This window comes from Herpailurus yagouaroundi, unplaced genomic scaffold (assembly GCF_014898765.1).
Source record: "Herpailurus yagouaroundi ecotype Mexico unplaced genomic scaffold, PumYag 140, whole genome shotgun sequence".
Classification (NCBI taxonomy): domain Eukaryota; kingdom Metazoa; phylum Chordata; class Mammalia; order Carnivora; family Felidae; genus Herpailurus; species Herpailurus yagouaroundi.
The window spans coordinates 79,235,325-79,260,439 of record NW_024412395.1 but is presented as its reverse complement, the minus strand read 5'-3'; the positions used below and the strand labels follow the sequence as shown (position 1 = coordinate 79,260,439).

General features: G+C 38.1%; 2 protein-coding genes across 4 annotated transcripts in view; one reads left to right on the top strand and one right to left on the bottom strand.

The window, feature by feature from the left end:
- Positions 1-1,340, bottom strand: part of SGO2 (shugoshin 2) — a 73,055-nt gene extending 71,715 nt beyond the window's left edge. Inside the window, exon 1 of the mRNA XM_040475793.1 lies at positions 1,238-1,340. The gene's annotated coding sequence lies outside the window, so the exon portion shown is untranslated. The remainder of the gene's footprint in view (positions 1-1,237) is intronic.
- A 272-nt stretch (positions 1,341-1,612) lies between these two features.
- KCTD18 (potassium channel tetramerization domain containing 18) lies at positions 1,613-23,979 on the top strand. Of its 3 annotated transcripts, none has more exons than XM_040475796.1 (7): positions 1,613-1,738; positions 4,149-4,384; positions 5,921-6,132; positions 8,425-8,618; positions 9,927-10,021; positions 14,941-15,043; positions 21,789-23,979. In XM_040475796.1, the coding sequence occupies exons 2-7, from the start codon at positions 4,216-4,218 to the stop codon at positions 22,264-22,266; spliced, it is 1,251 nt and encodes a 416-aa protein (XP_040331730.1). In that variant the 5' UTR covers positions 1,613-1,738; positions 4,149-4,215; the 3' UTR covers positions 22,267-23,979. The 3 variants fall into 3 exon arrangements, with proteins under 3 accessions (XP_040331730.1, XP_040331732.1, XP_040331731.1); XM_040475797.1 differs by lacking the exon at positions 1,613-1,738 and adding an exon at positions 2,244-2,354 and having other exon boundaries at positions 21,789-23,459; XM_040475798.1 differs by lacking the exon at positions 8,425-8,618 and having other exon boundaries at positions 5,921-6,110.
- Positions 23,980-25,115: the final 1,136 nt, after the last annotated feature.

The window sequence follows — 25,115 nt, the reverse complement described above, 5'->3', positions numbered from 1 at the left end:
CATGCACACAAGCTGAGGAGGGGCAGAGAGGGAGAGAAAGAGAATCCCAAACAGGTTCTGCACCAACCGCGTAGAGCCTGACATGAGGCTCAAACTCTAACTCACAAACGGTGAGATTGTGACCTGAGGTGAAATCAAGAGTCAAACGCTAAACCAACTAAGCCACTCAGGCACCCCTGAAAAAATTTTTTTAAAGAATATTTCACAACACATGAAAATTATGTGAAATTCAAATTTCTGTGTCCACAACTAAAGTTGGAATACAGCCACCCTCATTTATATACTATCTATAACTGCTTTAACACTGCAACAGCAAAGTTGAGTAGGTGTGTATGGCTCACAGAGCCTAATTTACAGAAAGTTTTCTTTATTTAAGTAATCTCTACCCCTAACATGGGGCTGGAACTCCCAACCCTGAGATCATTAGTCACATGCTTTAGGAGGGAGCTAGCCCGGTGCTCCCAGAAGCAATGTTTTGACCCTGGCACTAAAATGCAAGTGCCATGGGGCATTGATTGTCTTGTTCAGTCCATCACTCCTAGTGTGTGGTCCAGGCTAATGCTCAATTTATAGGATGAATCAACCTTACCACTCTCCAGGGACTATTACTATCTGAGGGAGTAGGTGGGCTTACTGGCTTATGCCCTTCTAAGACCCAGAGGAACTGGGAACCAATTATTATTGGCTCTAGAAAAGTACCTTGAAAACAGGACTGTGTTTTATTCATCTTGAAATACCTAGTAAAGTCTTTTGCACAAGGTAGGGTGCTGCTGGAATCTGGAAGAACTCTTTTGGGGTTGTTGTTAAGATAAAATTTTGGGGTTGTTGTCAAGTAAAGGGCTCAGCATAATGTCAGGTGTACGTAAGTGTTCACTAAATGTTTGCTCCTGCCTCAATTTTCCTTGCTGTGATGGGAATAAAAGTGTGGGGTAGTACACAGACTCAAACAAGAATGTTCTTGTGTGAGACGGCTTTGTTGTTTTTTTTTTTTCATTTATTTATTCTCGATGGACAGAGGGAGGCAGAGCGTGAGCATGGAGGGGCAGAGAGAGAGGCACAGAATCAGAAGCAGGCTCCAGGTTCTGAGTTGTCAGCACAGAGCCCGACCTGGGGCTAGAACCCACAAACCATGAGATCCTGACCTGAGCCTAAGTCAGATGCTTAACCGACTGAGTCACCCAGGCGCCCCCGTGTGAGGCAGCTTTGTAAACTACAAACACAACCCGAATGGACTTACCCAAGTGCAGGCAGAATTTTACTAAATCTTGGCAGTGAGCAGCCCAGTTTGGAGCGAAGGGCCTTCACCTGGGAGTCGGAAGACATAATTCTTCCTAACTCTTACCACTTAACTGACCCTGAACAATCGCAACTTCAGTGTCGTTTCTTTTCTTCATGTGTAAAAGCAGCCTCCAAACGGACACCACGTTCCTCAGGGGTCCAGCCGGCGTCTCTCTTCCAGGTCTTGCCCTTCCCTGCAGGCGCTAAGACCCTTCCAATCGGCTCTGCGAGCCCACAGGCTGAGGAGGCCGGAGGGGCGGGACCAGACTGGGGGCGGGGCCTGGAGTCTCCGGGGCGGGGCCTCCCTCGTTCCGGCTGCAGCCGCCGCCCAGCCGGGCCGCACGGGGGCGCCGCTGGGGCCGCGCTGCTCCAAGAGTTGCTGAGCAGCCGAAGAGGCCCTCACTTCCGCGTCGGTCCCCGCGGCGTCCGGCGGCCGCGCCGAGGGCCGGGCTGGCCGCAGGTCAGTCGGGGAGGCCGCCAACCCGGCCCCGCCCGTGCAGAGGACCGGGGCGCCGGGTGGGCCGCGGGCCCGGGAGGCGGCGGGGCGCCCCAAGGAAGGGCCGGATCGCGCCGATAACACGGGCGCCCCGGGCTGCAGGCTCAGGCTTCGGGCCGATTCGGGGACCCCGGGCCGCGGGGACACCGGCGGGGCTTTCGGGTGTCCCAGCCCCTCCCCTTTCGTCCCGCGTCGTGGGAGGAGAGCGAGTCCTTTGAGCAGAGTTTATTAAAGTGGGGTCCGTGGGCGGATCCCCGACCCCATCTGACTTTCTGAACCAGACTCTGTGTTGTGGCCTGGGAATCTGAGTATACATCAAGCGTCTCTGATGGTTTTGATGCAGGTGGTCACAGAACCGCACTTTGGGGGCACTTCCTCAGAGGGCAGGGCATTTCCGACACAGCAGGGAGTCTAAGTGGGTGCATTGAGGATGGGCCATTGACTGGCCTTGAAATGGTGTTGGATGGTCCTCTGCCTTAGGAGAAACTGACTGAGGCAGGGGTATCTCTTAAATCCTTGCACTAGGGTGCTGCTATGTTCCTGTTGCCACCACTGGAGTCTTCAGATGGACAGATGCTTAGTGAGTAAAGTGCCCCGGTCTGCAGCCTTAGGGATGAAACAGTGCTGAAATAGACAGTGTAGGGTGCAGCAGAAAACTTGGAGCCAGTCCTGCTGACCCGGGGCCGACTCCGCCACTTACCAGCAGGGCAGTCCTAGTGTGGACCCTGCTCACATCACTATTTCTTTCTCCAGTGTCCTCATCTGTCAATAGAGACAGTAATTCCTATCCAATAGGGCTTTTGTGTGAATTAGGTAGTGTCTACCAAGTGTCTCCTGCAGTAACTGTCACATAATAAGCATTGAGCAAATGGGAATTATTGATAGTGATACAGATTCTGTCTTCCTAGAGCTATAGTCTCCCAAACTAGGGATTAAATAGGTGAGAAAAACGTGGAGAGAGGTACACAGTATATTTGGTGGACTGTGCACAGATTCTAACTGGGGGATGCTTGGGAAGGTCATGCAACCTGTGAGATTTGCCTGTGGCTTTGAAGAATAGCTGGATTCCAGGGAGCTGGTAACTGGGGCAGCATGAGCCAGTTCCATCCTGTGCTTCAGAGGTGGTTCTCTCACATGGGTCATTGCAGGGCTGCTCCTGGGACTTTGAGGCAGCAAAAGAAGTCATGTTGATAAGTGTTTTCTGAAGGCTAAACTGTTGATCCATAAGAGTTTCTGTTTACTGACCACGTTTGACACATACTGCTTTTGTCAGACACCGATGGTCTCCTTTTCCCATCTCCTTGGAGACTGGCTAAATTAGAGCATCTACAAAAGGATCCTAGTTGATCGCATAGTAAAAGTGAGTTGCCATGAATATAGTTGAGTCTTTTGGTGGCCATTTTGCATTTGCAGTGAAATGCGCAGTCACATCAGGAGTACCTTTTTATCACAGTATTGTTTTAGGTTCCAGAGAAACACCACAGTCACTTGTGGTTCGTCCATCTCCAGAATAGATTAAGAAATCAAGTCCTTAAAACTTCCCTAAAGCTTCATTCAGCCATTTTGGAATGAAGAAGCCAGATGATTTAGAGCTGTTATTTGTTGCTCTTTTGGACCAGTCTGGCTACTGGCATACATAGAATTCTGATCTCAGTTGATAAATTATATATTCCTTAGTTACCTAATCTAGGAACTACAATTAGCATTGTTAATAATTTCTGCTTATGTTTCCTTAAATCTACAGAGCCAATATCAATCCTTCAGTATATGCCTTATGGTAAAATTTATATCGTTATAGATAAAATTTATATTGTCATTGAGTACTTACTCTGAGCCATAGACTGTTCTATGTGCTTTTTATATGTCCTGTTACTCCTCTGATAGTCCTTTGAGGTAGGCCCCATCCCTGGCTCCATTTTATAGATGAGGAAATAGGCAGAAGAAGATAAGTATTTGCCCAAGGTCCCTAGTTAGTGGTAGAGCCTAGTAGCCTAATTCCATGCTACATGCTGACCCCCTCTGCAGTCTAGATAGCTCCCTCAGACTTATTATAGTTTAAAAAGATATGTGAATATCAAAGAACATGAGCAAACCTCACCTTTGCTTTATATGGGACAGACAATGCATTTTCTTGTTAAATTCTTTAAACAGTCATTTCAGTAGCTATGATTTGGTTGGTAATAGTTCATCATTTAAAAATACTCTGAACCAAAGTTTTCCAGCTTCTCAGCATATCTCAAACTTCTTTCATGTTATATAAAGTCCTCCAATATTGTTAGTGCTGAGCACCTTATTTTAAATCACATTAAGATGTATTTATTTTATTATCTATTTGGTGTATTATTGGAAATGTGATTGTCCTTTGTTTTTACAGAGGTGGACCAGGACCACCATTATTTTGCAGTTTCTGAAAGCGTTTCAAAGCAAAAATTTAGGTGTTGATGGGAGCAATGGAAGGTCACAAGGCAGAAGAAAAGGTGGTAGATATTCTTCGACTGAATGTGGGTGGCTGTATTTACACAGCCAGACGTGAGTCCTTGTGCCGCTTTAAAGACTCGATGCTGGCATCCATGTTCAGTGGTCGTTTTCCTCTAAAAACAGACGAATCAGGTAAATAACTAAAGTCCATAAAGCATGATCATGAATATTCATTAAAATAGTCTAGTTTAAATTCCCTTTGGTTTTCCTAATTACAATGGAATGTATTAGACTAGTGTAGTAATTATCGAGATCATTAGAGTTGTATGGAGATTTATTAAACACATGAAGAAGTTAAATACCAGTTTCCAGAATCTGTGATGCTGTCACTAAAAGTTGACAAAAAAATCAATGTGTGTTAAGGCCTACCATCACCTAAATATGGGGATTGATTATACTTTGAAAGTTGTTACGTTCGTGCAACTCCATGGGTAACGATATTGCGGCTTCTGTGTTCTTCAGTTAAAACATTTATTCTCTGGAGAAAGCAGCTGCCCTCATAGTTCACAGGGCAGTCACTATAGTGTAGAATTAGTGTTAAACTGGCCACCCAGTCTAGCTGCGTAGCCTTGTGTGGGCTGATGTGGACTCCTGCAAAAAGGTCAGTGCAGTGTACCAGCAGTCACCTAGTGGTAGAGGACGGAAAATTGGTCTTCCAGGAGAAACTGTAAAACACAAGGGTAGGGATCTGGGGCTGCTGCTCTTCTTGCTTGGAGTGCTCTGGTATTTGCTTAACCTACTCCCGTTTGTAAAGAAATCTCAACAGTGCAAATAAGTCTTTTTTGCACATCTTTGGTGTTCTGGAGCTCAGAGAACCCACTCTTGCTTCTGTGTCAGAAGAGGGGGTTCAGGGGATCTTGAGCAAGAGTCACTGTTAGTAACCCTGGGTCTTGAGAGATTGCTTTGCCAGCTGGATGGCAGTTGAAAGAATGGAAAACACTGATGGCTGGTGCCCATGTGGGCAGGAAGGTTGTTGGCAAAAAGATAGCAAGCAGGGATTGAGTTTTTCCTCTGCCCCCAAGTTTCACCTCCTTAATCCCTTCTTTTCTAAGCTAACCAAGGGAGAAAAGAAATTATTGAGTAGCCTCACACAGAAGTGTTTTTAAAAATTCTGCTAAATTGTCTAAGAAAGCCTTTTGTCATAAAGTAGTACCAGCATAACATTTCTTTTTTAAAGTTTAGGTTCTCACAGTACAAAGGGACTAACCTATTAAGGCTAAACATACAGTGTGCCTGGAGCTAGGAACCCCAGTTTACATGTCATTGACACTACAAGTTGACTAACATACAAATATGACATAAATGAGCATGTCTTCATTAGGGAGGAACTCCATACATCTTTCCTGGCCGGGGAGGACTGAGCTTAGGGGTAAAGTTACATCTCAGCAGCAGTCGGATCTCCATGGCTTTTGAGTGGCCATAGCAGGAATATGGTCATTGCATCTAAAATTCCCCCATGGAGCTCAGAATACATTTTCCTATATGGTAGGTGAGAATACAGAGGATCACCAAATATGGCTAAACCCATTTGAACACTAGTTATTAACTTTCTTGTGAGAAAGAAACATTTCTAATTGTAGAGGTCTGCAGTCTGATTTTAGTTTGACATGTTGAAACTTTATGGTCATATGTATCTATGCAGTGATTTTTGAACTGGATGTTTTCTAGGGGCTTGTGTTATTGACCGTGATGGACATCTATTTAAATATCTCTTGGATTATCTTCATGGAGAAGTTCACATTCCCACAGATGAGCAAACCCGTGTTGCTCTGCAGGAAGAGGCTGATTATTTTGGCATCCCGTATCCATACAGCCTGTCTGACCACTTGGCCAATGAAATGGAGACATATTCTTTAAGGTCAAATATAGAACTTAAAAAGGTCTTGGCATTTTCTTAAGTTTTAAAAAAGTACATACGTATACATATATATATGTTTTTATACACAAAGCAATGTGTGTTATTTTGCATAGCCTGTGTTGCCATGAAAACCAAACATGAGAAAGTTACTTTTTCTAATTTTGAAGACACATTTCTTAATTACTAATCTTTTGAAGGCCCAAATTCTATGTTCTAGGAAAGTGTATTACATTGCCACTCAAAGGTTTATAGTTTTTTTATTTCTCATTGGAGATTTAATACCTTTTGATGGCTTTTTTAATAGAAATATTCTGCTCTTTAGGTTCTTTGTAAATAAAGAGCAATATTGTAGTATGTAAGAGTATAGTGGTATTTTATTTACTGAAATGACTTTTTAAAGAATGGTCACAAAAATAAAAGATTGTAGAAAATCTACCTGATTTAATAAGTGTAGCAGTTTGTTACTAAATTAAAACATTGGTTTGATTAATTCACTTTGAGATCAGTAAGTATTTTAAAAGATATTTCTCCTTTAAATCACATTTTAAAGATCTTTACATGAAAGATCTTGAAAAACTTCATTACCTATTTTTGTCTTACTGATAAGTATTATATTTGCTTTTAGTACCTTTGGGCATCTAAGAAAATTTTTTTCCCTAGATGATAAATAGTAGTGAAAACTGACCTGAATTGGGTTTGATTTGGGTATCAGTTTAGGAGAGCAAGCTGACAGTATGGTTATTAGGAGTGTAACATGAAGAGACAGTTGATTTGGTTCCAGATCGTCTTCAGGAATTTGCATGATTGTATGGGTTCTGCTACTGAAGTTACATAGAAATTGAGTTGTCAAACAGTTTAGGGTGCTGTTTGCCACATCTGCAGAATGGGGCTAAGAAATCCTGACTGGAAAGCTGGAGTGGGTTGACATTCATCTTCTGAAGTCTCAACTGTAGTCTTTTGATTTCTGATTTGTACACAAAGAGGACATAGCATGTGTACATTGACTGTGTCAGCCAACACATATTTATCTCAAATGTTTTTGGTATATAGAGCACTGCTCTTGGACTGTGTGGGACACAAAGAAATATGACATACAGTTAGACACCAATATTAAATGAAAATGTAAGACATGTTAGAGTCCTATTTTCATTCACTGAGTCAGTAAATATTAGGCATCTCCTTTGTGTCAGGCACTATTCCAGGCACTTGGGATACAACACAAAACAGACAAAAGTGCCTGTCCTCAGGGCCCTCACAGGAATAATGCTGTTTCTCTCAGGGAAGGCCCTTGGGCACTCGGCTGGGTGAAGCGCTCCAGCTCTGTTTCCCTTAGCACCTCCTAGGCTCATGTGGTTACAGTTATCCTATGTGCTGATGGCTTATTGACTGTCTTTAAATTTCCTAGAAGTTTATTTATTTATTTTGAGAGAGAGAGAGCGAGAGAGAGAGAGAGAGAGAGAGTGAGAATGAGAGAGAGAGCACACTCTGAGGAGGGGCAGAGAGAGAGAGGGAGAGAGAGAACCCCAAGCAGGCTCTGCACTACCAGCGCAAATCCTGACATGGGGCTCAATCTCACAAACCATGAGTCATGACCCAAGCTAAAATCAAGAGTCGGATCCCCAATTGATTAAGCCACCCAGGTGCCCCAACTGTCTGTCTTTTACATTAGCTATAAAACTCTAGAAGGGCTGGGACCCTGTCTTTTGCTACAGGACCTTAGTGCTCAACCACGTTAGTAACTTCTTAATATTCAAGAGAATGAATGAATAGGTAGATAAACGCCAAAGGAGTTCTTAGAGTTTGCACTGATTTGTATATCTTTCAGTGGAAAAGAACAAGTTAATCTGGTTAATTCATGATTGGATTTGGAGTAAAAAAAAAAAAATCAGCTATGGGGCTTAGTCAGTAGAAGGTGAAAGGAATATTGAGTCAAATGGGAAACTGAGGGGAAAATAAAAGGAAAAGAAAAAGGTCTGACTCTTAATCATATGAAGATTTTAAAATTAAAAGTAATGTTGATAGTGAGGCTAAAGGAGGAGGAAAGAAAATATAGCTTCCATGTGGAAGAGGATTCTCTAGATGAAAAGGTGTTGGGTTTTTGGGTGGTGCTTTTTGTGATTTACCCCACCCCCATGCCAAATTCAACAAAAGCATGTTTGGTTTTTCAAGGTGTAAAGACCAGGCTGAAATTTATCTTTTTATTTCCCTTATGACCAACTGAAATTGCAGCTTTACGTGAAAGTAATAGAACCAAATTCATTTCTACTTTACTCCAGAATTAAATTCAAATTTTGTATATTTTTTTTTGCTCCAGGCTTTAACAGACTTCTGTGATTCATATGGTTTAGTTTGCAATAAGCCAACAGTTTGGGTTCTCCACTATCTTAACACATCTGGTGCAAGCTGTGAGAGTAGAATTATTGGTGTATATTCCACAAAAACTGATGGAACAGATGCTATTGATAAGCAGCTGGGAGGAAGAATTCACAGTAAAAGCATTTTTAAAAGGTATGCCCATATTTAAATATGAAAGGGAACAGAATAAAGTTTTGGTCTCTTGTAAGAGGTGTTACTGAATTGTATATGTGGTTGACTAGAAAAGATCTTCATTCAACACTTGGCAACACACAGAGTGAGCTCTTATAGCTGTTGAGACAAGCCTGCTTCAAGGAGATTGTAATTAAGACCACTTCACATATATGTAAACTATGGGACATCCACAGTGGTCTACTACATTGCCTCTCACCTGGGAGTGGGCATCAAAGTCCCCTAACAGGCCATGTCTGGCTGTCCTCCCCTAGACCATAGTCCAGGAACAGAAGCACTGCCTAGAAGTCAGCAGCCCTGCTGAGTGGCACAGGACTGGCATGTGCCTTGGTGTCCTGTTCTGAGAAATGAAGGACTTCCCTGGTCCCTATCAGTCTTAAAATCCGATGACTTGAATGTAAAATTCTTTTTTTTTTTAATTAAAAAAATTTTTTTTTCAACGTTTATTTATTTTGGGGACAGAGAGAGACAGAGCATGAACGGGGGAGGGGCAGAGAGAGAGGGAGACACAGAATCGGAAACAGGCTCCAGGCTCTGAGCCATCAGCCCAGAGCCCGACGCGGGGCTCGAACTCACGGACCGCGAGATGGTGACCTGGCTGAAGTCGGACGCTTAACCGACTGCGCCACCCAGGCGCCTCGAATGTAAAATTCTTAAGGGTTATTCTCTTAATATTTTTTTTGTAAACTGACTTAACACAGCGGTCAGTTCACATTACGGTTGTTTTTTTTTTTTTTCTAATTCTCTGGGCGGTTGGATTGGGTCACATATTAGTGACTAGTGAATGATCACATGAACTTGCTTTTTTAGGTGACTAAATATGTCATCATTTTCTGAATTCTTTACAGGATGTTTATATAAGATATACGAGTGCCTGGAACAGTGCTATTAAAGTTTTAGTCAAAGTTGAATCTTTTAAAATTTTCCTGGAGTTAGGTAATTTTTTTTAGAAAACCTATTTCTAAAGATTTGTTGATTTGTCTGTACAGTCTATATTGTGAAATTAACAAGTGCTTTACCACATTAAAAAGAGATTGAATATAGGTTAGTATATGAGTATAGTATATTATACTCATAGATATAATCTATAGTATATTATTATCTATATATGTCCTTAAGAGTTACAGAAGAACAACTATTCAATGCCAACATATTTTTTCCCTTAATTAACAAGTATTTGGTAGTATATCGAGTATTGGCTGTATATACATACACACACACATACATTCATACTTAGTATGTTTTCATCATCTTTTGCAATATTTCTAGAGAGGCGGGGAATAATGTTCAGTACATTTGGAGCTATTATTCAGTAGCTGAATTGAAGAAAATGATGGATGCCTTTGATGCCTGGGAAGGAAAAGGTATAGTACAATTCTTTTATTTCATGGCAGAAGGTAGACTTTCCCATAATAAGACAAAGTGAGTTCAATTGCTGCATTTTTCTTTTTTGAGAAAGTATTTCTTTGTAAGGTCAAGACATTTGTCACTTCAAAGTATGTTGATTGAGACAATTTACTTAAAAATCTTTAGACCCCATGAGTTGCTAGATATTACTAATAGTTTATAATCCAGTAACCTAAAAAATAGTTTATAATTTTAGCATCTGTTAGTTATGCTTATTTAGTTCAATTCAACAGGAATTTATTTAGCATCCACTTTGTACCTAGCATTGTCCTTACTTTGAAATTTGACCATTGTTACCAAGCTTCTTATATCATTTGATAATAATAATGCTGTTTAATATTCAGTGTGATAAGTAGTTTACATTCAGTAACCCTTAGTCTTAAAACAATTCTGGATGTTGTTTACCATTTTATCGATGAGAAAACTGAGTCTTAGGCCATGCCACTTGCTTATGGATCACAGAGCATTAGCTGTTCTATGCCTAAGTTTTTTTCCTTATTTAACAAGTATGTATTGAGTGTCTATTAGGTGCAAACACTCTAAGTTCTAAAATTGGGTCCGCAAATAAATAAGACACATGTTGGTCCTCAAATAGTCCTAAAAGCTGGTAGAGACAGACATTGCAAGTCACAAAAGATTGCATGCAAGGACAGGAGGGGGGTTTAAAAAACTCTTCATCACCTGCTTCTCTTCAGGTAGGGTGCTAGTACCAACCTTTCTTTCCTCAACTTTGCACCTCTCACTCTTCCTCTCCCCCCCCCCCGCCAGATTACACCCCTCAGGCAGATAGAAAAAAGTGCTATTCTCTTTAAGCTTTTTATCTTAGATTTAATTGACTTTGAGACACTTAGGCTTAAGTTGAGGAACAAACCCCCTGGTGTTCTCTGTGTCTCCTATTGTGCCTCTGGACTGGCAGACTGCCCAGAAGGCTTTGGGAGAGCCCTGGCTGGTCTTCTTTCTCCACTGACTCAGGAAGCTGAAGTGAAGAGCTGGGATCACTGACTTACAGAGTGTGAGACTGATTTTAACTTTTTAATAAGTAGGTAATGAAGTATCATGGGTATTTAACACAGTTCTGGAAGGCCTACGGAAAGCCATTAGACAAGAAACAGAAGTGAGAGAAAGAAATATTGGAAGGAAGGAGATAGTTATTTGTGGAGAGTATGTCTTTTTAGAAAACCCAAAGGAATCAACTAAAGGTATCTTATAAGTGATGAGTTTAGTAGACCAAACCAGCTGGATACAATGTAAGTAAACACAAAGATCAGCTTACTTATGATAGATTAGTTAGAAATCATAGGGGAAAATCCCATTTACAATGGCAATAAACAACAAAATAACTAGGATGACCTATCAAGAAATACTTGAGTCTTTTATGAAGAAAACTACTAAAATATATTCATCCATTCATCAATTCATCCATCCATCTATAAAAAAGGAAGACATGAAGAGTATGGTAAGACCTACCATGCTCCCAAACAGGAAACTTATTCAGATAGATTTTATAATATTCATTATAAAGATATCAGTTTTTCTCAGATCAAATTATAGGTTTAACACAATCCCTACCAACACATCAGTGGAACCCTTTGGCCATCTTGAGGAAATGATTCTAATATTCCTTGAAAGAATAAAGCAGTGAAATAGCCAAGGACATTTTGGAGAGCAGAAGTCATCAGAGGAATGAATCTAACTATGTGATAGTAAAAATACTATATATAGATTTGTGATAGTAAGAACCATATGTTTCTGGTGCAAGAATAAATGCAAAGATCAGGAGTAAACCCCAATGAAATTATAAGAATAAAAATGCTATGTGATAAGGAGTATTAAATATCAATGAAAAAAGATGGATGATTTAATATGAAATTGAGAAATATGCTTAGGAGAAAACAGAATTTTAACCTCATGTCACTTATCAAAATAATCCCAGGTGAATTTATGGATGAAAAATGAAGCTATAATAAACTATAATGAAAGTTAAACAAATAACTGATTTCTTAAAAAGGAAATAAATCACAAAAGACAAAGATGAATAAATTTGATTACATAATATTTAATATAACTTTAAAACAAAAAAGTATAAAAAAATTAAAAGGCTAATAAAAACTTGGATAAAAATATTACATTAACTGGACAAAGAATATCCTTAAAATAGAGAAGATTTATTTAAATTGATTAGAAAATCAACTCAATGCCTATTATAAATAAATGTGCAAGGTTCATGACCACAAAATTTTCAGGAAAGGAAATCAGCACGTGGCAGGAGGTTCAAACTCATTATTTATCAGTGAAATATGTATTAAATGAGAACTATTTTTTACATACCAGATTATTAAAGATCTCATGCATTTTTGGCAGGAGTAACAATTAATACTACTGTGTTGGGAAGTAATTTATCATTACATATTGATAGCATCAGAACTGTTCATATTCTTTGACCTGATAATTCTACTTCTAGATATGACCAAATGCAGATAAAGGTTTATGAACAAAGTGTTCAATTAAGCATTATTTATAATAGAGAAAAAATAAAAACAATATAAATGTCTATGATAGAAGGTTAAATACATATTGGCACATCTATGGGAAACTGATGAGCAATAGCTATTAAAATTATTTTGAATAATATTTTACATACATGAATGCCCATGATACAATAAGAAATTATCAAAAGCAGGAAAAAAAATTAAATGTAAAGTATATTCAGTAATGTGCATATCATATGAATGAGAAAAAGACTGGAATCAGATTCATTGAAGTGTCATGAATCATGATTCCTAGTTTTAGGATTAGAAGTGATCTTGATTTTTTTTTAATATATACTTTTCTATATTATCCAAGTTTTATACAATGAAAGTGAATTATTTTATAGGAAGGCAAAAATAAAAGTTTTAAAAAGAAACTGTGGCATATCTATATATTGGAATACTACACAGCAATAAAAAGAAATGATCATTAATGCATATATCAACATGGATGAATCTTCAAAATATCAATGCTAGAGAAACCAGACACAGAAGGGTACATACTGTTATCCCATTTTTATGACACCCCTGAAATGGTAAAACTATGGAATGGAGGGGAAGGCATCAATAGCAAAGGGGTACATGGGAAATTTGGGGGTGATAGAAATGTTCTATGTCTTGATTGTGGCTATAATTATATGACTGTATACATTTATCAAAACTCATTGAAGTGAGTACTTTAAAAGGGTGAATTTTATTTTATGTAAATTATCTCAATAAACCTGAGTTAAAAATAAACAAACAAACCTTAATGGATGGGATTTGGGAATGTTTTTGTAGCAGCAGTATGTTTGGGAGCATGATCAAGCAGTTCCAGAAAATTATTGTCTTAAAATTAGGTCCATAGGCTCTGTGAGTATTGGATGTATCTGTTACATATACTAATTTATATGCCCAGCTTGCTAAGTTGGTTAATATTTATTACTAAACCTTTAATGATTAAAAAACAAGACACCAGGGGTGCCTGGATGGCTCAGTCAGCTGAGCATCTGACTTGCTTTGAGCTCAGGTCATGGTCCCAGGATCATGGGATCAAGCCCCAAATCAGATTCTGTCCTGAGCATGAAGCCTGCTTAAGATTCTCTCTCTCTTCCTCTGCCCCTTTCCCCTGCTCGTGCTCTCACTCTCTTTCTCTCGAAACAAAACAAAAACAAAAAACCACATACATACGACACCATATCCATTCTTGGGACTTCAAAGTTATTTTTAAAAAAATGTGAACCAATTTTTATTCAACATTTTTAAGCCTTTTTTAATGCATCTACATATAATTTTTTATGATTCTTTAAAAATTGGGGTGAAATTCACATAATATAGAATTAAAGTATAGACTTCAGTGGCATTTACTACATTAACAATGTTGTATAACCACCATCTCTGTCTAGTTCCAAAACATTTTCATCATCCCACAAGGAAACCCAGTACCTGTTAAGCAGTTACTCCCCATTCCCTTCTCTCCTCAGCCCCTGGCAACCACCAGTCTGCTTTCTGTTTCATTGCATTAGCCTGTTCTGGATATTTCATGCAACTGGAATCATACAATATATGACGTATTGTGTCTGGCTTTTTAACTCAGGATAACATTTTTGAGGTTCATAAAAATACATTTCAAACTTTCATTCAGAAACTTTAAAAGTTAAAATGAGTTTGACCACAATCTTGGCCTAACACACTACCGTAACAGTGATAGTTCATATTCATATAATGGTCAAAGGAAATTTACAGTGGTTCACAAAATTTACCTGATTTGATGAGTGCTGCAATCCAATGATGTTGACATGGCAAGTGTTAAGACCGTCATTGTCCAATCCTTGCACTGCTGTCAACACTAGAATTTATAAAATAAAGGCACCAAACATCTGTTAAGCGCTTAGTCTGTTATAGGCCCTATACTAAGCATTTTGCACTTATTTACTCGTTTAATCATCACAACAAACCTATGAAGTATATTCTGTTATTGTAATTTTACAGATGAGAAAATTTAGACATGGAAAGTTAAGTAACTTTCGCAAGGTCGCATGATTAGTGAGTGATAGAAGTGGGATTCAGACCCAGGCAGTCTTGGCTCCAGAGCCTGTGCCTTTAACTCATCTGCCCAGAACCCATATAATGATCTACTAATTATCAGTAGTAGATCTGGGGCTGGTAGCCAGAAATTCCCTAGACCTGGGTTATGAGTTATCCCACTATTGCCTTGTTTCTTCATGGGAACACTTCCTGCATACACCTGCTTTCTTCAAATGGGAGGCATGAATCTCAAACTCTTTCTGCTTAGTCTTACACAAAAGTGTTGCTGAACCTTTTGCAGTGGACAGTGGCTCTCTTAATTATGCCTTTTGATCTTCCAGGTGTTAGCTACTGGCGGGTGCCTCATGAGCTGATAGAATGTTGGACTCTGGAAGAGCGGCCTTTACTTGGAAGCCTGCGTCACATGGCCCCAATTCGAAAGAGGTTATTTGTGTTCTGTTGATATTGTTTTTTGTTTAAATCTGTGACCTGTATTTTTATTGCCTTTACTGGGGAAATGAATAATGGTTCTTGATCTTACTAAGTTTATTAGTCACCTAGGTGAGTATTCTGCATTACCATCAAAATATAAATCTTGATAAATTCAAAGTTTCCAAAACTATGTAAAAACTGGAAATAATTCTCTAAAACTGAGTTACAGTATGTTCTTTTTGGGAGAATGTGATTTTAAGAATACTAGTGGACATAGTAAGAATGCTGTGGTAAGTCTTTTTCCCTACAGAAGTAAAATCCTAGGCCTTATTGGCAGTAGCCAAAAAAATTATTTGTTAGACTAATATTTGAAATTTCCTGTGACTTATTTGAATTCCTTTCTCCTTCCTATTACCACCAATAGTATTTTTATTTAATGGTATTTTCTTGTATCTTCTGAAATTATTATCAAATTCAGTCCACATCTGTGCTTTTGACTGTACTTTAAATACATTTAAAATCATACTTATTTTTCATTATCTGGGTATCATTCATGGTTTTTAGATGTTCTGACTTCTTGATCATCTGTTGTGAATTTGATTCAGTGCCCCTATAGAATCTGTGATTGCTTTTTTTTTTTTTTTCCCTTTTGGATCTTTCATAGAAATGCAGAGAATTTTCTTCAGTTTTTAATAGTTCATTATCTCTGGTTAAAACATCTTTTTTTTCTTAAAGTCCCTCATTTTATTATCAATATTTATTTTGCTTTTTGAACTTACAGTTAGCAAATACTGTTTGGGTCCAGAGCAGTCGTTCTCAACTGAGGGCAGTTTTGTCCCACAGGGGATATTTGACAATGTTTAGAGACACTGTGGGGTGGGGGATGCTACTAGCATCTAGTAAGTAGAGGCCAGGGATGCTGCTAAACATCCTAGAATGCATTGAGCAGCCTCTACAACAAAGATATATCCAACCAAAAATGGCAATAGAGCTAAGGTGGAGAAATCTTGGTCAAGACTCTAGTAGAAGATGTGGGCAGAAAACAAAGCAAGCAGGGATGGTTTTATGGAGATTCTCCTCTGCATTAATTGTTCTTTCCTCTGGGGTTTATTAAGCATTATTTTTGATTCATGGATAGGATAATGATAATGATAACTTAGAAACAATTGTGAGGTCCTGAAGAATCATTTGCTTCACCTGAGAAAATTTAGTTATGTTCAGTAGAGTTTTAGGGTTGAATATATTATATTTGCATTCTTTATTACATGTCAGTTTTCAAATCGCCATGTCATTATGATCCTATTTCCAAGATCAAAATTCATTATGTTGTATTTATTTGCCTGTGAAAATATACCCACACTGATAAAAGGGAGAGAAATTGGAGGACTGCCATTATACTTCCTGTTCAGAAGGTGAAACTGATGCAAACAGTGGCAGGAGCAGGCAGGATTTCGACAGTGGTTGTTTGACAGTTTTAAGGTCATTTCCTTAAACCTTAATATCATACTGGCTCTTTACAGATATTGAACCATCCTTGCATCCCTGGAATAAATCCCACTTGATCATGGTATATGATCCTTTTAATGTATTGTTGAATATGGTTTACTAATATTTTGTTGAGTATTATTGCATTTATGTTCACCAGCGATATTGGCCTGTAATTTTCTTTTCTTGTGGCATTCTTGTCTGGTTTTAGTATCAGGGTTATCCTGGTCTCATAAAAATAATTTGGATGCATTCCCTCCTCTTCTGTTGTGTGGAAGAGTTTGAGAAGGATTTGTATCAAATCTTCTTCAAATGTTTGGTAGAATTTACCAGTGAAACCTTCTGGTCCTGGACTTTTGTTTATTGGGAGGTGTTTTGCTTTGTTTTATTGTTTTTTAAGTTTATTTATTTATTTTGAGAGAGAGAGAGCATGAGTGGGGGAGGAAAAGAGAGAATGGGAGAGAGAGAGAGAGAGAGAGAGAGAGAGAGAGAGAGATTCCCAAGCAGGCTCCATGCTTGTCAACACAGAGCCCAACATGGGGCTCAAACCCATGAACTGTGAGATCATGACCTGAACTGAAATCAAGAGTTGGATGCTTAACTGACTGAGTCACCCAGGAGTCCCTGTTTTTTTTTTTTTTTTGTTTTTTTGTTTTAAGTAAGTTCTAGGCCCTACATGGAGCTTGAACTCACAATCCCAAGATCAGGAGTTGCATGTTCCACTGACTGAGCCAGCCAGGTGCCCCAGGAGCTTTCTCATTACTGATTCAATCTCCTTACTAATAACTGGTCTGTTCAGATTGTCGATTTCATCATGAGTCAGTCTTGGTAGGTTGTATATTTCTAGGAATTAAAAAAAATTTATTTGTCCTTTTTTTTAATTGAAGTATAGTTGACATACAATGTTATATTAGTTTCACGTGTACAACATAATGAATTGCGATTTTATATATTATGCAGTGCTCACTATGATAAGTGTAGTAACATCATACAGTGTTACTATAATGTTATTGATTATATTCCCTATGCTGTGCTTCATCCCCATGACTTATTTTATAACTAGAAGTTCGTAACTCTTAATCCCTTAGGAATTTATCCATCTGGTCTAGTTTGTTGGTGTGTAATTAATCACAGTAAGCTCTTATGATCCTTTGTATTTCCGTGGTATTAGTTGTAACACCTCTTCATTTCTGATTTTATTTGAGTCCTCTCTCCTTTTTCTTAGTGAGTTTTCTTAAAGGTTTGTCAATTTTGTTTATCTTTTTAGAACTGGCTCTTAGTTTCATTGATCTTTTCTATTGTCTTTATAGTCTCTATTTCATTTACTTCTGTTCTAATCTTTTATTTATTTATTTTTTAACATTTATTTATCTTTGAGAGACAGAGAGAGACAGAGCACGAATGGGGGAGAGGCAGAGAGAGAGGGAGACACAGAATCCGAAGCAGGCTCCAGACTCTGAGCTGTTAGCACAAAGCCCGATGTGGGGCTCGAACCCACAAACCATGAGATCATGACATGAGCTGAAGTTGCACACTTAATTGACTGAGCCACCCAGATGCCAGCCTGCTCCAATCTTTATTTCTTTCCTTCTACTAATGATGTGTAGTTGTCACTCAGCTATTCTTTAGGTTTTTTTTTTTTTTTATGAGGAAATTGTTCCATATGTAGCTGTAGACTCAGTGTATTTGTGGGAAGAGATAAATTCAAGATTTTCCTACATCACCATCATGAACAGACACCTATCATATGGCTTTGATATTGTATTGAAAATCATATGATCATCTCAATAGATGCAGAAAAAGCATTTGACAAAATTCAACAATTTATGATAAAAACTCTCAACAAAGTGGGTATAGAGGGACTGCACTTCAACATAATAAAGTCCATATATGACAAGCCCACACCTAGCATCATGCTGTATGGTGAAAAGCTGATAGCTTTTCCTCTAAGGTCAGGAACAAGACAAGGATACCCACTTTCATCACTTATATTCAACATAGTATTGGAAGCCCTAGCTAGAGCATTTAGGCAAGAAAAAGAAATAAAGGGAATCCAAATTAGAAAGGAAGTAACAGTGCCTGGGTGGCACAGTTAGTTAAGCATCCAACTCTTGATTTTGGCTCAGGTCATGATCTTATGTTTCGTGAGCTTGAGTCCCGCATTGGGTTCTGATTGGCTCCACTTGAGATTCTCTCTCTGCCCGTCCCTTGCTCATGCTCTTTTTCTCAAAAATAAATAAATAAACATTAAAAAAAAAAAAAAAAAGGAAGTAGAACTGTCACTATGTGCAGGTAGCATGATATTATATATAGAAAAAATTACATCAAAACTGCTAGAATTAATAAAGAAATTCAGTAAATTTGCAGGATACAAAATTAATATACAAAAATCATTTATATACACTAATGATGAACTATCAGAAAGAGAAATTCAGAAAACAATCCCATTTACAACTGCACCAAAAAGAATAAAATATCTAGGAATAAATTTAACCAAGGAGGTGAAAAACCTATGTATTGAAAACTATAAGACATTAATGAAAGAAATTGAAGAGAACATAAATAAATGGAAAAATATTTTGTCTTCATGGACTGGAAGAATTAACATTATAAAAATATCCATACTACCCAAAGAATTCTATAGATTCAATGCAATCCCTATCAAAATTCGAATGGCATTTTTTATAAAAATAGAACAAAGAATCCTCAAATTTGTATGGAACCAGAAAAGATCCTGAATAACCAAAGCAATCTTGAAAAAGAAGAACAAAGCTGGAAAACTCATGGTCCATGATTTCAAACTAGCATAGTCCCCCCTTATCCACAGGGGATACATTCCAAGCCTTCCAGTGGATGCCTGAAACTGTATAGTACTGAACTTTGTATGTACTATGTTTTTTCCAACACATACATACCTGTAGTAAAATTTATTTTTTTTAAATTAGGCACAGTAAGAGAGTAATAACAGTAACTCAATAAAATAGAACAATTGTAACAATATACATAATAAATATATGTGAATGTGGTCTTTCAAAATATTGTACTATACTCACCCTTCTTCTTGAGATGATGTAAGATGATAAAATGCTTGTGATGAGATGAAGTGACGTGAATGATACAGACATTATGACATAGCATTAGGCTACTACTGACCTTCTGATGATAGAAGAAGGATCATCTGCTTCCAGGCGATGGTCATCTGTGGGTAACTTAAACTGCAGAAAGTGAAACTGTTGGGGGGGGGGACTACTGTATATTACAAAACTGTAATAATTAAAACAGTATGGTTCTGGCATAAAAACAGACACACAGACCAATGGAACAGAATAGAAAGCCCAGAAATAAACCCACACATATATGGTCAAGTAATGTACACAAAAGCAGCCAAGAATATATAGTGGGGAAGGGACAGTCTCTTTTGGTGTTGGGAAAACTGGATATCCACATGCAAAAGAATGAAACTTTTGCATGGATCCCTATCTTGCACCATACACAAAAATTAACTCAAAATGGACGAAAACAGAGGCAGTAAGTTCCTTGACATAGGTCTTGGCAATGATTTTTTGTATCTGACACAAAAAGCAAAAGCAACAAAGGCAAAAATAAGTGGGACTACATCAAACTAAGACTTCTGCACAGCAAAGGAAACCATCAAAATCAAAAGACTATCTATTGAGTGGGAGAAAATATTTGCAAATAATATTATCTGATAAGGAACTAATGTCCAAAATATATAAAGAACTCATACAACTCAAAAGCAAAAAATAAAATAAAATAAAATTTTAAAAAAGGGCAGAAAATCTGAATAGACATCATTCTGAAGAAGACATACGGATGACCAACAGGTACATGAAAAGATGCTCAACGTCAATAATCATCAAGGAAATGTGAATCAAACCCACGATGAGATATCACCTTAGACCTGTCAGAATGGCTATTATAAAAAAGACAGGAAATAACAAATGTTGGCAAGGATGTGGAGAAAAGGGAACCCTTCTGCTCTTATGGTGGGAATGTAAACTGGTGCAGCCACTATGGAAAATAGTTGGAGGTTCTTCAAAAATTTAAAGGTAGAACTACCCTATGATCCAGCAATTTCACTTCTGGGCATTTATCCAAAGAAAATGCAAAGAGTAACTTGAATACTTCATTGCAGTATTGTTTACAATATGGAAAAACCTAAGTGTCAATTGATGGATGAATGGATAAAGAAAATGTGGTATATATATAAATAAAGGAGTACTACTCAGCTATAAAGCATGAAATCTTGCCATTTGTGACAACATGGATGGACCTCCATGGCATTATGTTAAGTGAAATAAGTCAAAGGAAGACAAATATCATGTGATCTTTGTTTTTTCATAAATGAAAGTAAAATGAAGTAAATAAATGAAGTAAAAAAAAATTCAAGCTGGTAGATACAGAGAACTGATTGGTGATTGCCAGAGGCAGGAGTGGGGGAGGGGGAGAAATGGGTAAACTAGTTTTTTGGTTTTTTTTTTAATTTAAATAAGTTGAATTTTTTTTAATTAAAAAAAAAACATTGTCTTCCATTTAGACTTTTTATAATGAATGGCAAACTCAATTCAGGAATCTTGTAAGTTTTGTCTAATACTTCTTAAATTGAAAAAGCATCTAACTATACCATGGGTTTGACCATTCTAGCAGTTCCCAAAATGCATTTCACAGAATGCTAATTTTACTGGGTGCCAAAGGCTGCATTACAGATCCATATTGGGAAATACGGATGCAACAAAATTAAATAGGTGTCTTTACTTTAGACCTCAGAACCTTTATTAACTTTAAAGAGGAGAGTAAAATATGCAACAGCATTTCTCAAAGAGTTTATGAAACAGTAAATTTTCTCAGTAAATCAACTGTTGTTCTGGGGGGGGGGGGAACCCCTAACTTGAGATCATCATCTGGATCACTGTGAGGATTCTTAGGAACCAAGTGATATACTATATAATTCTAATGTAACATTCCAAATCTTAATTTGTCGTTGCTATTAACATGGTGATTTTATTTTATTTTAGAAAACATTATGGTGATTTTAATAGTTCATATTCAAGTAGAAACAATCTTTTGTAAATTTGGTAATTTACTTATTGACCTTGGTGGGAGACGAGATGAAGTACCTGATCCCTCTAAACCTCTTGACTCAAATTCTTGATGAAAACGATTTTCCTCACCCTGAAGATAAACTTTGCGGACGTTTTCAGGAGTTACCAAACCTGTAAATGCTGACATTGACATGCTTCTGTATCCACAGGCGACTGATAGCTTTCAATGAAGAAGAAGAAGAAGTGAACTGTAAGACTGGTCCTAAACCAGTCCGATTTCTGGGCCCTTCAACCAGCACCCAAATTAAAGTCAAGAACTCGGCGTCGGTCCGAGTGTCTCCGGCCAGCGCCCTCCACTCTTCAGGCGGAAAGGCAGCGCAGCGTTCTGCGTCGCCAAAGGCCCCGTCGTCGGTGGGCACCGTGCTGCCAGGCCAGCCCCAGGCTTCCCGTGGGGCCAGGAGCGCTGCTGAAAACGGAGCCGCACACCCACCTCCGGCCAAGGTCCTGCTCTCAGACAAGAAAGCCACCCCGCCGCGAGTGATAAAACTGAAGCGAACTCCACTGTGCGCCGCCGGGCCTTCCCCGCCAGCCGGGGGAGCACAGCGACCCGCGGAAGCCCCAGCACCGCCCCCGGAAGACCCTGACGCGCACGCGCGGACTGAAAACGGGCGGGGCCAGGCTGATTGACAGAAAAGTGGGTTCCTGACCTCCAGCTCGCCTCTCGGAGCGCCCGACCCGTGTGGTGCAAATAAGTGGCGCTGTTCTTGGTGCAGTAGAGGTGAAAGCTTATGCTGGTCTTTAGGATCGTTATGGGAAAAATGAAGTGAGTCAAGTAGGAATGGAGGAAGGAAGCTTTAAGTGGTTGAGCCTAACATTACTTTTCATTTTCCTTACTTTGACATGGTTTGTCTACTGATAGTTTGAATTTCAGGGTGGTTTTGTTGGGTTTTGGGGGGTTTTTTTTTGATGGTTAATCTGCATTAAGGCAACAAAACAGCACAGTACAATAAAACAGTACAGCAAAACCATCACTAGAGAAGTCTACTTTGTTGCTGAGTAATTACAGACTTTAGGCTCTTTTGTAATGTTACTCATTGCTGCCCAGGGCCAAGAGTGGGATTAGTATTCCCGTCTGCTGAAACAGAATAAGAGAGGGTGGCGTTAATGCTTCCATGCGCTGTATCCCAGCCAAGAGAGATTTGAGAGAAAATGTGCACCAAGGTGAACCCCCCCCCCCCCACAGGTTACTTTCAGTCTCAAAAGCCTTCATGAAAAGAGATGAGGAGGAAAAAAAGAGTAATTGAAGATCACACTTTGACTCAAAGTATTTTCTTTCCTAGATTGGTTTTTTTCTTTGTCTTTTCTGGTAGCAGATTTATTTATACATCACAAGATATCTTGGAATGAGAACCATATAACATGTCTTCAGAATGAATTGTTAAAATGTTTTAATTTGAATAAGTGAAGTTTTGAAAGTACTTTGAAAAAGAAGTTAAACATTAACTTTTAACTAAAGTTACTATTTGTTTCTCAGGAATGACCACCGAAGAGTCATTCTGACCATATAATATGATTTTTATGCATAAAATTCCCATTTAACTTGAACTTAATATTTTTAAGTTAAACAATCTTTTAATTAATCCTCTATTTTTTCACAACTATTCAGTTGTATGTTTACTCTTACATGTTAAGTTTTATAATTGGATCCCATATTTCTGCCTTCAGTAAGCAGTATGCCTACAGTGTATTAAAAATAAGTCCATAAAGCAGGGTACTTTTTACTCAATGCTTATCATTGTACTTGCATTACTTTGAAAGAGTGAATATACTCAAAACATTACTTTTTACAAAATAAAGTAAAACTTTTCCATAAAAAGTAACATTTTCTGTGACTATACTTTTTTTTTAAGTCCTAGAGCCCATTGGTAGCATGAGAGCTTGTTTGTTTATGTAGGTTATCTATTTCTGGTTTCCAAATTTCTTTATTCCCTAGATAATGTATGAAATAATTAAACAAATTTTGTATATCTATTCAAATACCAGCAGCCTTTTAAAATAGGTGTTTTATCTGGCTAGAAAAAAAATGAATATATAACTGATGGTTCATGAACTACATTTCCCTGTAGAATATAAAAAATACTTAGTCACCTTGAAAAATACTATTATAAAGACTCTAAGCATTCTGAAAATCAAAGATCATAGTGAATTTTGAGAACTTCCATTTAGGACATTACTAGTATTGCTTGATCTCGGATATCTTGAATTACTGATTCATATAAGAATATTTTATACCAAGGTACCAATAGATTTGCTTGATGGAGGGTTGCCACAAACCTTCAATCTGTAAAAAAAAAAATGCAGTATCTATGAAGCACAATAAAGCAAAGTGCAATTAAAAGAGGTTTGCCTGTACTCATGGGTGTTTCTGCGAATAGCCTTCTTTTCTTTGCCTCTAACAGTTTAAAAGGAAGTCTATTTAGCACATCTAGTCTTTGTAAGAAGGGGGTTTTTGGAACAGCTACTAGGCCATGGTGCAGCCAAGGTGGAAAGAGACAAATGGTCCCTGATGGACCATGGGTAGCAAGAGTCAAAGTCAAATTCAGAATGCTCAAGTAATTTGAAAATTACTTTAGTTGGGGTGGTTCCCTGGGGACTAGGTACTTTTGCATGAAATCACATTTCTCCAGATTCTGTAGACACAAAGGAGTAACTCATCATAACCCCCTGGTCTTCCAAGAAAATAAAAAATAAGAAAAGAGAAAGTATGCTTTATAAATAATAGTTCAGTGTCATTACTTTGGAAATGTAGGTTTGTGCAGTTGTTGGGTCAGAGGAGACAAGAAATTCTTATGATGAGTAGGACTTTTAGTACTGCTCGTATCAAAAAGATATATGATTATGCCCTTCTAGGCAATCTGTGTTGAAAACTGGTTTGTCCTGATTAAAACTGGTTAGTTATATCATGGAAAGCCCTAAGTCTGGCATTTTATATTTTATATTTTTAAATAATAATTTTTTGCTTCAATGTTGCCTTATAAGGCAATACATTGTAATATTTTATAAAGTATCTTCATATACTTTGTTTTATTGTGTTCATTTTGCTTTTTAGTTTCAGCACAACAATATAATGAAGGTAGTCTTTCCCAATTCTTTAAAGATCAAGAAAATGAGGTTGAACAAAATAAGAGCTGTACAATAATGACATCCCCCATAACATTCCCCCATATTGGCCCCTGAATGACACAACATCACTGAACAAAGGAAAAGCTAGAGGGAGGAAATAGACTAAAATTGTGAATTTGTTTAATATTTAAAGTTGTTGAGCAGTTAGTTATTAAACTATTGGATAACATATCTGTTTCCTACTAGAGAGGGGACTCCATTGCCTCTATATGTGTAATGCCTGGTATGTGGTAGTCCTTCAGTAAATTTCTAAACAGTTAAGGCAATTCTCAGCTTCCTCCCCCACGCCCCAATTCTTTTTTTTAACATGTGTCTGGTGGTAATCTTCAGGGGGTGTGGAAACTGATTTCCAA

Coding starts and splice junctions, on each gene's coding strand:
- KCTD18 (XM_040475796.1), top strand. CDS start 4,216: ATGGGAGCAATGGAAGGTCACAAGGCAGAAGAAAAGGTGGTAGATATT. Junction 10,022..14,940: donor TGATGCCTGGGAAGGAAAAG/GTATAGTACAAT, acceptor TTGATCTTCCAG/GTGTTAGCTACTGGCGGGTG. Junction 15,044..21,788: donor ATGGCCCCAATTCGAAAGAG/GTTATTTGTGTT, acceptor CTGTATCCACAG/GCGACTGATAGCTTTCAATG.